General features: G+C 45.5%; 1 protein-coding gene across 2 annotated transcripts; it reads right to left on the reverse strand.

Annotated features, from left to right (window-relative positions):
* Positions 1-2,663: 2,663 nt before the first annotated feature.
* On the reverse strand, positions 2,664-5,507 carry si:ch73-6k14.2. 2 transcript variants are annotated; one of them, XM_047366362.1, is made up of 3 exons: positions 5,376-5,507; positions 3,442-3,752; positions 2,664-3,363 (listed from the first exon to the last, which is right to left on the reverse strand). In XM_047366362.1, exons 2-3 carry the CDS (start codon positions 3,749-3,751, stop codon positions 3,353-3,355), a joined length of 321 nt encoding a protein of 106 aa, XP_047222318.1. In that variant the 5' UTR covers position 3,752; positions 5,376-5,507; the 3' UTR covers positions 2,664-3,352. The 2 variants fall into 2 exon arrangements, with proteins under 2 accessions (XP_047222318.1, XP_047222317.1); XM_047366361.1 differs by having other exon boundaries at positions 2,664-3,752.
* Positions 5,508-10,214: the final 4,707 nt, after the last annotated feature.

Consider the following 10,214-nt stretch of genomic DNA (forward strand, 5'->3'; position numbering starts at 1 on the left):
CCAGGCTCTTACCAGAGCTCTTGGTTTCTCCACTTCCCAATGTTCCTTATGTACCTCTCTCTCTGTCTCTCTCCCTGTCTCTCTGTCTGTCTCTCTCTCTGTCTCTCTCTCTGTCTCTCTCTCTGTCTCTCTCTCTGTCTCTCTCCCTGTCTCTTTCTCTGTCTCTCTCTCTGTCTCTCTCCCTGTCTCTCTCTCTGTCTCTCTGTCTGTCTCTCTCTCTCTGTCTCTCTCCCTGTCTCTCTGTCTGTCTCTCTCTCTGTCTCTCTCTCTGTCTCTCTCTCTGTCTCTCTCTCTGTCTCTCTCCCTGTCTCTTTCTCTGTCTCTCTCTCTGTCTCTCTCCCTGTCTCTCTCTCTGTCTCTCTGTCTGTCTCTCTCTCTCTGTCTCTCTCCCTGTCTCTCTCTCTGTCTCTCTCCCTGTCTCTCTCTCTGTCTCTCTCTCTGTCTCTCTCTCTGTCTCTCTCCCTGTCTCTCTCTCTGTCTCTCTCTCTGTCTCTCTCCCTGTCTCTTTCTCTGTCTCTCTCTCTGTCTCTCTCTCTGTCTCTCTCTCTGTCTCTCTCCCTGTCTCTCTCTCTGTCTCTCTGTCTGTCTCTCTCTCTCTGTCTCTCTCCCTGTCTCTCTCTCTGTCTCTCTCTCTGTCTCTCTCCCTGTCTCTTTCTCTGTCTCTCTCTCTGTCTCTCTCTCTGTCTCTCTCTCTGTCTCTCTCCCTGTCTCTCTCTCTGTCTCTCTCCCTGTCTCTCTCTCTGTCTCTCTCTCTGTCTCTCTCTCTGTCTCTCTCTCTCTGTCTCTCTCCCTGTCTCTCTCTCTGTCTCTCTCCCTGTCTCTCTCTCTGTCTCTCTCTCTGTCTCTCTCTCTGTCTCTCTGTCTGTCTCTCTGTCTGTCTCTCTCTCCCTGTCTCTCTCTCCCTGTCTCTCTCTCTGTCTCTCTCCCTGTCTCTCTCCCTGTCTCTCTCTCTGTCTCTTTCTCTGTCTCTCTCTCTGTCTCTCTCTCTGTCTCTCTCTCTGTCTCTTTCTCTGTCTCTCTCTCTGTCTCTCTCCCTGTCTCTCTCTCTGTCTCTCTCTCTGTCTCTCTCTCTGTCTCTCTGTCTGTCTCTCTCTCCCTGTCTCTCTCTCTGTCTCTCTCTCTGTCTCTCTCTCTGTCTCTCTCTCTGTCTCTCTCTCTGTCTCTCTCCCTGTCTCTCTCTCTGTCTCTCTCCCTGTCTCTCTCTCTGTCTCTCTCTCTGTCTCTCTCCCTGTCTCTCTCCCTGTCTCTCTCTCTGTCTCTCTCCCTGTCTCTCTCTCTGTCTCTCTCCCTGTCTCTCTCTCTGTCTCTCTCCCTGTCTCTCTCTCTGTCTTTCTCTCTGTCTCTCTCCCTGTCTCTCTCCCTGTCTCTCTCTCTGTCTCTCTCCCTGTCTCTCTCTCTGTCTTTCTCTCTGTCTCTCTCCCTGTCTCTCTCCCTGTCTCTCTCTCTGTCTCTCTCCCTGTCTCTCTCTCTGTCTCTCTCTCTGTCTCTCTCCCTGTCTCTCTCTCTGTCTCTCTCCCTGTCTCTCTCCCTGTCTCTCTCTCTGTCGCTCTCCCTGTCTCTCTCTCTGTCTCTCTCTCTGTCTCTCTCCCTGTCTCTCTCCCTGTCTCTCTCTCTGTCGCTCTCCCTGTCTCTCTCTCTGTCTCTCTCCCTGTCTCTCTCTCTGTCTTTCTCTCTGTCTCTCTCCCTGTCTCTCTCCCTGTCTCTCTCTCTGTCTCTCTCCCTGTCTCTCTCTCTGTCTCTCTCCCTGTCTCTCTCTCTGTCTCTCTCCCTGTCTCTCTCTCTGTCTCTCTCCCTGTCTCTCTCTCTGTCTCTCTCCCTGTCTCTCTCTCTGTCTTTCTCTCTGTCTCTCTCCCTGTCTCTCTCCCTGTCTCTCTCTCTGTCTCTCTCCCTGTCTCTCTCTCTGTCTCTCTCCCTGTCTCTCTCTCTGTCTCTCTCCCTGTCTCTCTCTCTGTCTTTCTCTCTGTCTCTCTCCCTGTCTCTCTCCCTGTCTCTCTCTCTGTCTCTCTCCCTGTCTCTCTCTCTGTCTCTCTCCCTGTCTCTCTCCCTGTCTCTCTCTCTGTCTCTCTCTCTGTCTCTCTCCCTGTCTCTCTCTCTGTCTCTTTCTCTGTCTCTCTCTCTGTCTCTCTCTCTGTCTCTCTCCCTGTCTCTCTCTCTGTCTCTCTCTCACTTTATATATATATATATATTTTCTTTTCTTTTTTTTCTGGCTGTAGCAGATGTTTCATCTTCCATGTGAATTCAAACACAATAAACGCGGATTGTTTAAAGAATCCTCTTTTAAACTTGCAGTTAGGCTTTAAACACACACTCAGCACTAGTCCTCAGTCACCACTGTCTTGCTTTCATGATTCGTTTCACTTCTTTTTGATATCTTTTATTCATTATCTTTTATTTTTTACTAGAAAGTTGAAAAAAAAACGCACATTACTGGCCCCATGAGGCTATATTGACAACGGCATTCTTTAACTTAGCTTGCTATATTACCTGAACTACGATATTTTATAAATCACACCATTTTTATTTAAATCATTTGGTTGAATGTTTCCTTAACAGAAAGCCATCGGTCACCTGTTCAAATTAAACGAAGAACCAAGAGATCAAACTAACCCATTGTTTGTGTTGTATTACATCAACATTAGATAAACATGATATCAAATATTGTGTAATGATGTCAGTAAAAAATTTATGCCACCTCTTTACCAAATAAAATGTATTTCATTTCATCCTCATTTGACATAGAAAAACATTCATAAAATATCAAACATCTGAAAATATGTCAAATAAAAGAGGCAAGAAATCTAATTATAGTTTAAACAGTATGAACATGGTAATATTTCATATTTCCATTTTTTACTGTGGAGTGTTGTGACTCCACTCTGCTCATACATTTTTCCACATTTCGGGGCCTAATTATGGACACTTATGTAATTAAAACAGTGCATCTTTATCATGAAACTGAAAACCAGCAGACTTTATGTTTCAAAGAGTCCAAGAAAGAAAAGTTCAGTGGTCAGAACCTGAAGATGTGTCACATTAGGACTGACCTCCTGATGGCATAGATTTTATTTGAAAAGACTCCGTTTGGCTGAACAGAAACCAGAAACCACGTTGGGTAACTCTAAATATTTAAATACAGTTTGTTTGGGGCCCCCTCTGGCTGCTGCGGACCCCTGCGGAGCCACTTAGTTGGTTCTCTCCAACTGTTTGCTCTCTTCTTGGTGTTCTCTTTTATCTTTTGTTTCATGTGTTGGGTTTGTTTCAAGCTTCAAAGAGAATCCATATAACATGTAGAGAGGTTTTGTTCTCCAAACTCGCTCCGAGCGATTCCGGCGCTCCTTCCAAACATTCCGACTTACACCAGGCCTGCAAACAGGGACTGAGACATCAGCATGTCCAGCAGGTTCTGTTTACCACGCACTGATGGGTCACAGCTCGACTGACCTGTTAAGGTGAAGGACACATCTGAGGGGTCTATGGGGAGCCAGTGGGGGGCGCTCCTGGAGGTGCTCAGAAACAAAGAAGCAGGCACGCGCGTGACTCCAGAACCCATGCGAACCCTCCAGCAGCGGTGACCTCTGAGGGGCCCGTGCAGCGGGTAACAGGCCGGCTGGGAGAGCTCTTTGATGGAGTCCAAGTACTCCTCCATGGTGTGAGAGGAGCAGTCTGGGTCTCCGTTGTTTGTGTTGCTCTCCTGCAGCTCACTGATGGTTGGAAGTCTGTCAACTGTAGAAAGGAGGCATCTGGACTTCATTCTGCAATGAAAAGGATGTGGAAGTTCCAGCAGGGTTACATTTATCTCTTGGGGTTCTTTGCTCATGTGTTTATGTTTTGGACCAGTGCAGAATTTATGGTCATGGGAAAAAAGTGTTTGGTTTAGCGTAGCAGAACATCTCAAAACAACTTAACAAAATTCATCTGGTCCGCATCAGGTGATAAACTGAGTGGGGGGGGGCGGTGGTTACTGTGAACAACAACATGTTAAACTGTGTCATTATTTACTTAAACAATTAGTCAGAATACAGAACCAGTGAGGGAGAAACAAAGTCCATCTCCTGATCCAGGAGCTTGTAGAACCACCTGTAGCAGCGATAACTCTGAACTCCTGCAGGAGTTTATGACGTTGTTATAGAACACCTTTGCTTCATTCATTGATGTTTGCAGACATTAGTTTCTGCACAGTGCTCTGAAGGTCCCACCTAAGCATTCTATCAGCCTGACATCTGGACTTTGACAAGGCCATCGCAACGTGTTGGGTCTTTCTTTTTAAACCATTCTGTTGTAGATCTACATGGTGATCTGCTGTGTTTGCTTGTTTCCAGATAATGGTTTTGTGCATTATGGTCTCTTCTTTGGTCTCATCTGTCCAGAAGACATTGTCCCAGAAGTCTCGTCCTTCATCCAGATGCAACTTTGCTAACCTAAGTCCTGCTGCCATCTTGTTTTTAGAGAAAAGAGGCTTTCTCTTTCAACCCTTCCAAACAGCCATACTGGTACAATGTTTTTCTGATTGTCCCATCATGACCTTTAACCTGCTAACTGAGGCCAGTAGAGTCTATCATGGAATGGCAAAAACAGTTGATTCTCTGAGATCCTTGCTGATGTCTTCCCATCTTGGCATTGTATTAACACACCTGTAGGGTCCTGAGAAGCAAACTAATGAAATCCCTGCTTCTTCTCATGGGTTGAGGCCAATAATGATTTGGATCTGCATCCTTCCCCCTTTTAATCTCTTTGGAATCAGTAAACCCGAGGTTAGTTTTCCACCCACAGCTTCAGCTTTTTGGTTCAGTTATTTTAAAATAAACAAAGACATCCCAACAGGGATAATACTGAAATCGCTTTAAAACTCAGGGAGATCCAGTTGATAAAAGTGAAAAGTAAATTTAAAGTCCAAATAAAACACTTTTAGCTTGAAAACAACATTTTTATGTGTATTTGTTTTACTATGAACTGCATATATATACAGTATTTGAAGTTTAGCTTTCATTTAATCATATATATAATACTATATGCCATATTTAATACCCTAAATGATGTGTTTATTGAAATTTACTGAAATCAAGTATTTCTCTGTGTAAACCTGGTTAGTCAAGCATTCAGCATTGTTTTCTTCTGTTTGCATTTGTCCTACGAAACCCTGATTGAATAAAAACTCTCTTTTTTTCAATGATTGATGCAAGGCTGGATGATGAATTTCTCAGAAACCTCATAAACCCAACTGCAGATTAAAAATCATTCCCAAACTGCTGTGTTAGAGATCATTACTGGAATCAGTTCATCTGGGAAAATCATTGAAATCAGGAATGAAGAGCAGAATCAATTATTCAGAAGGAACCTCTTCAGTTTCCTCACAGGTACCATCAGAACACACTCACCTGGGTGTCTTTTTTATCCGTCCTGAAACAGCTCCTCCTGTCCACCTTCACCTGGGATGCCAGCGCACTGCCTCACTGTGGGTCCCAGCACGTCCAGAACATGCTGCAAGGACACGCGGGCGTGATTCTGTAAGCGCTGCCGAAGGATAAGCCGGACCAGGAGAGCTTTTATAATTCATTAGCCAGCTAGTCTGAGAGCCAATCATAGCCGCCCCAGCACACACACACACACACACACACACACACACACACACACACACACACTGAGACAGTCAGTGGATCTGGGTTGGACAACAGGAGCAAATGAGGTGAAAAGTGGGGGCAATGTTACTGACTGGTTCTGGTTTAGCACTAAAAGCTCAACCAGAGGCCTTGATGCAGGACTTTAGATGTCACCTGAAGCTCAGAGAGGAGTAGGCATGTTTTAGTTCCAGGAGAGTTGGATAACAGAGTTAGTGGATTACATGTGAGTTACAGAGCAGCTGCTGATCAGCTTAAAGAGAAAACCTTCTTCAGACGTGATTTCCTGGGGAAACTTATGAAACACCACAGATCTCTCAAAGGAACCTTTTATTTGTACATTTAAGAACCGATATAAAGTATTTATTTCATGGAAAACAAAATCTAAAACTATTTTGTAACAAAATACTACTTTGATTTCCCAATCCACAAACAGGCCTGATTACAGCCCGACCTGTAGGACCAAGAGATCACCTAAATAGAATCTGTCTCACAACATGAAGTAGGCTGCAAGATCTCAGAAAGCAACACATTATGCTGTGAGCTAAAGAAATAAAAAAAAAGATGAAAAACAAATTCACTCACATCTACCAGCCTGGGCTGGGTTACAAAGCCACTTCTAAGGCAGCATTATCATGCCTACAGTCAAACATGGTGTTGGTAGTGTAATGGTCTGGGGCTGCTTTGCTGCTTCGGGTTCTGAATGACTTGCTGTAATTGATGGGACCATGAAAGCTGCTCTCTACCAGAAAGTCTTGAAGGAGAACCTCCAGGCATCAGGTTGTGACCATAAGCTCAAACTCACTTGGGCTCTGCAGCAGGACGATGATTCTCACCCGCTGACTCCAGAACCCCAACAGATCTGAACAGGACAAAGCCGGTCCTGAAAATGTTAGATGAAAAAAGCAAATTTTTATTTATTTAGTTATTTATTTGTTTGTTGGTCCAAATTTCAGAATGTGGTAAAGTTTGAGAATAAATAAGCCATATTATCATATTAAAAAGCCTAAAATATGAACGGAGCAGCTGACAAACTGACATCTCTGCTTTGCATCTGGTGTGTGGTGAAAAAACTTTACTTGTACCACATGCACACCAGCACTGTGGGACCTTTGCTTTTGTGTGTGACCCCATATTTCTTTTGGGAATATGGTTCCCTCTGCCTTCTGCTGTTTATTAATAACAAAACACCTGAAACAGGCGAGAGGAGAGAAAGGAGCATGTCTGATGTCCATGTTGCAGTCAAACTACAGGAAGCAGTGGGTGAAAAATATAAATAACATGAATGATAAAAGAGGACTTCAACCAGCTGTTTATGCTTCCTGAGAATAAATAAACCAATATTAATATGCATGAGGTAACAACTGAGAGATGAAAAAATGCTCAGATTCAGGTATGTGAGAATACACCTTCTATCAGATCAAGCTCTACTCATATATGTACACAAGCTCAACATGGGACATATTCCTGAACATGTCTTTTCACAATAACTATAATAATAATGATCAATAATGGCTGCAATGTGGAGCACTCAGTAGCACATCTGCCTTGCTGCAAAAAGGTCCTGGGTTTGAATCCCAGCCTGGGGCTTTCTACTTAGAATTTGCATGTTCTCCCTGTGCATACATGAGTTCTCTCTGGGTACCACAGCTTCCTCCCACAGTCCAAAAACATGATTGTTAGGGTAACTGTTGGTTACTCTAAATTGTCCCTATATGTGTGTGGTTGTGCATGGTTGTTTGTCCTGTTTGTCTCTGTCTTGTCTTGTGATGGACTGGCGACCTGTCCAAAGTGACACTAAAGACAGCATCATAACTCTTCATCTGAAGGTTACAACAGGGCAGATTCCATAAAACCAAAAGAAACTTGAGTTGTTGTTCTGTTTTTAAAGCAATATGGATGATAATTGCTGCTTTTCTAACTCCCTGCAGGGGCTGCTGTACTGCAGTTCCAACCCTAACGCTTCAACCCTACCATATTGTGGGCAGCAAGTTTCGTACTCGTCTCGTACTCGTCGTCTTCCGCTTGATCAAATACCGGGTCGCAGGGGCAGCAGATTCAGCAGAGACACCCAGACGTCCCTCATCTCAGACACCTCCTCCAGCTCATCCACCATGCGTCCCCAGGCCAGCCGAGAAACATAGTCCCTCCAGCATGTCCTGGGCCGTCCCCTGGGCCTCCTCCCGGTCGGGCATGTCTGGAACACCTCCCGTGGAAGGACTCCAGGAGGCATCCGGTATAGATGCCCGAGCCACCTCAACTGGCTCCTCTCGATGTGGAGAAGCAGTGGCTCTACTCCGAGCTCCTCCCGGATGGCCGAGCTCCTCACCCTATCTCTAAGGGAGTGCCCGGCCACCCTACGGAGGAAGCTCATTTCAGCCACTTGTATTTGGGATCTCATTCTTTCCCTCATGACCCAAAGTTCATGGCCATAGGTGAGGGTAGGAATGTACGGTAAATTGAGAGCTTCGCTTTTCGGCTCAGCTCTCTCTTAACCACAACAGACTGGCACAGTGCCCCCATTACTGCGGCAGCAGCACCGATCCATCTGTCGATCTCTCGCTCCATTCTCCCCTCACTGGTGAACAAGACCCCGAGATACTTAAACTCTTCCACTTGAGGCAGGAACTCCCCTCTAACCTGAAGAGGACAAGCCACTCTTTTCCGGTCGAGAACCATGGCCTCAGACTTGGAGGAGCTAATCTTCATCCCAGCCGCTTCACACTTGGCTGTGAACCGCCCCAGCGCATGCTGTAGGTCTTGGCTAGAGGGGGCCAGCAGGACCACATCATCTGTAAAAAGAAGAGACGAAATCCTCTGGTCCCCAAACCAGACCCCCTCCGGCCCTTGGACTCCTGTCCAAGAAATCCTGTCCATAAAAGTTGTGAACAGGACCGGTGACAAAGGGCAGCCCTGCCAGAGTCCAACATGCACCGGGAACAGGTCCGACTTAGTGCCGGAAATGCGAATCAAACACCTGCTCCGCTCGTACAGAGGCCAGGTGGCCCCTAATGTGGCCCCTGATTCCATACTCCTGGAGCACCCCCCACAGTCAAATGCCTTCTCCAGGACCGGCTGGGCAATCTCCCATGAACCCTCGAGTACCCTGCAGAGGGTGTAGAGCTGGTCCAGTGTTCCGGGACGAAAACCACACTGCTCTTCCTGAGGCCGAGGTTCCACTATCGGCCGGACTCTCCTCCCCAATACCCTGGCGTAAGCCCTACCAGGGAGGCTGAGGAGTGTGATCCCCCTATAGTTGGAACACAGAGGCTATGTTCACCCTTCTTATGAAGGGGGACCACCACCCCAGTCTGCGAGTCCAGAGGCACTGTCCCCAACTGCAACGCAATGTTCTCCAACGAGTCCCGACCACAGGCCTGGCTCCAGGGTGGGACCCCGGCTCCGCCGTACCAGGCGAGGTCACGTGCCTCAATTTTTTGGTCCTCCTGAAGGTGTCTTGAGCTGGGCAGCAAGTTTCGTCTACAATAAAAATATTAATAATAGTACTAATAATGAAAATCATTTTTTTTTAAATCGATAAAAATTAGAAATATCTGCTAATCCAAATATGAACTTAATAAAACTTCCATTTACCATAATTTATGTATATACAGTACAGACCAAAAGTTTGGACACACCTTCTCATTCAAAGAGTTTTCTTTATTCTCATGACTATAAATATTGTAGCTTCACACTGAAGGCATCAAAACTATGAATTAACACATGTGGAATTATATACTGAACAAAAAAGTGTGAAACAACTGAAAATATGTCTTAAATTCTAGGTTCTTCAAAGTAGCCACCTTTTGCTTTGATTACTGCTCCACACACTCTTGGTATTCTGTTGATGAGCTTCAAGAGGTAGTCACCTGAAATGGTTTTCACTTCACAGGTGTTCCCTGTCAGGTTTAATAAGTGGGATTTCAAGCCTTATAAATGGGGTTGGGACCATCAGTTGTGTTGTGCTGGATACAGTACACAGCTGATAGTCCTACTGAATAGACTGTTAGAATTTGTATTATGGCAAGAAAAAAGCAGCTAAGTAAAGAAAAACGAGTGGCCATCATTACTTTAAGAAATGAAGGTCCGTCAGTCCGAATAATTGGGAAAACTTTGAAAGTGTCCCCAAGTGCAGTCGTAAAAACCATCAAGCGCTACAAAGAAACTGGCTCACATGAGGACCGCCCCAGGAAAGGAAGACCAAGAGTCACCTCTGCTGCGGACGATTTGTTCATCCGAGTCACCAGCCTGAGAAATCGCAGGTTAACAGCAGCTCAGATTAGAGAAAAGGTCAATGCCACACAGAGTTCTAGCAGCAGACACATCTCTAGAACAACTGTTAAGAGATGTTGGGACCCAGCCATAGATTTCAACATTAAACTCTGGTACGAACTATTCTGGAACTTTTCAAAATAAAGTGCATTAACCTTCTTCCGGCACAGCCAGGAAACGGGATAACTGCGGCTTCCTGTGACGCCACTACCCAAATAAAAGCACAGCTGTTGCTACATCCGCCCTCTTCCACCCAGGACTCCACTGAGAGGCTGACCAGAGAGACAAGCGCACTAATATCTCTTTGCTGGCAAAAAGACATAACTC

This window comes from Girardinichthys multiradiatus, chromosome 5, assembly GCF_021462225.1.
Source record: "Girardinichthys multiradiatus isolate DD_20200921_A chromosome 5, DD_fGirMul_XY1, whole genome shotgun sequence".
Lineage (NCBI taxonomy): Eukaryota > Metazoa > Chordata > Actinopteri > Cyprinodontiformes > Goodeidae > Girardinichthys > Girardinichthys multiradiatus.

Bases quoted from the DNA above. Each gene is read 5' to 3' on its own strand.
- si:ch73-6k14.2 (XM_047366361.1), bottom strand. From the start codon at position 3,751: ATGAAGTCCAGATGCCTCCTTTCTACAGTTGACAGACTTCCAACCATC.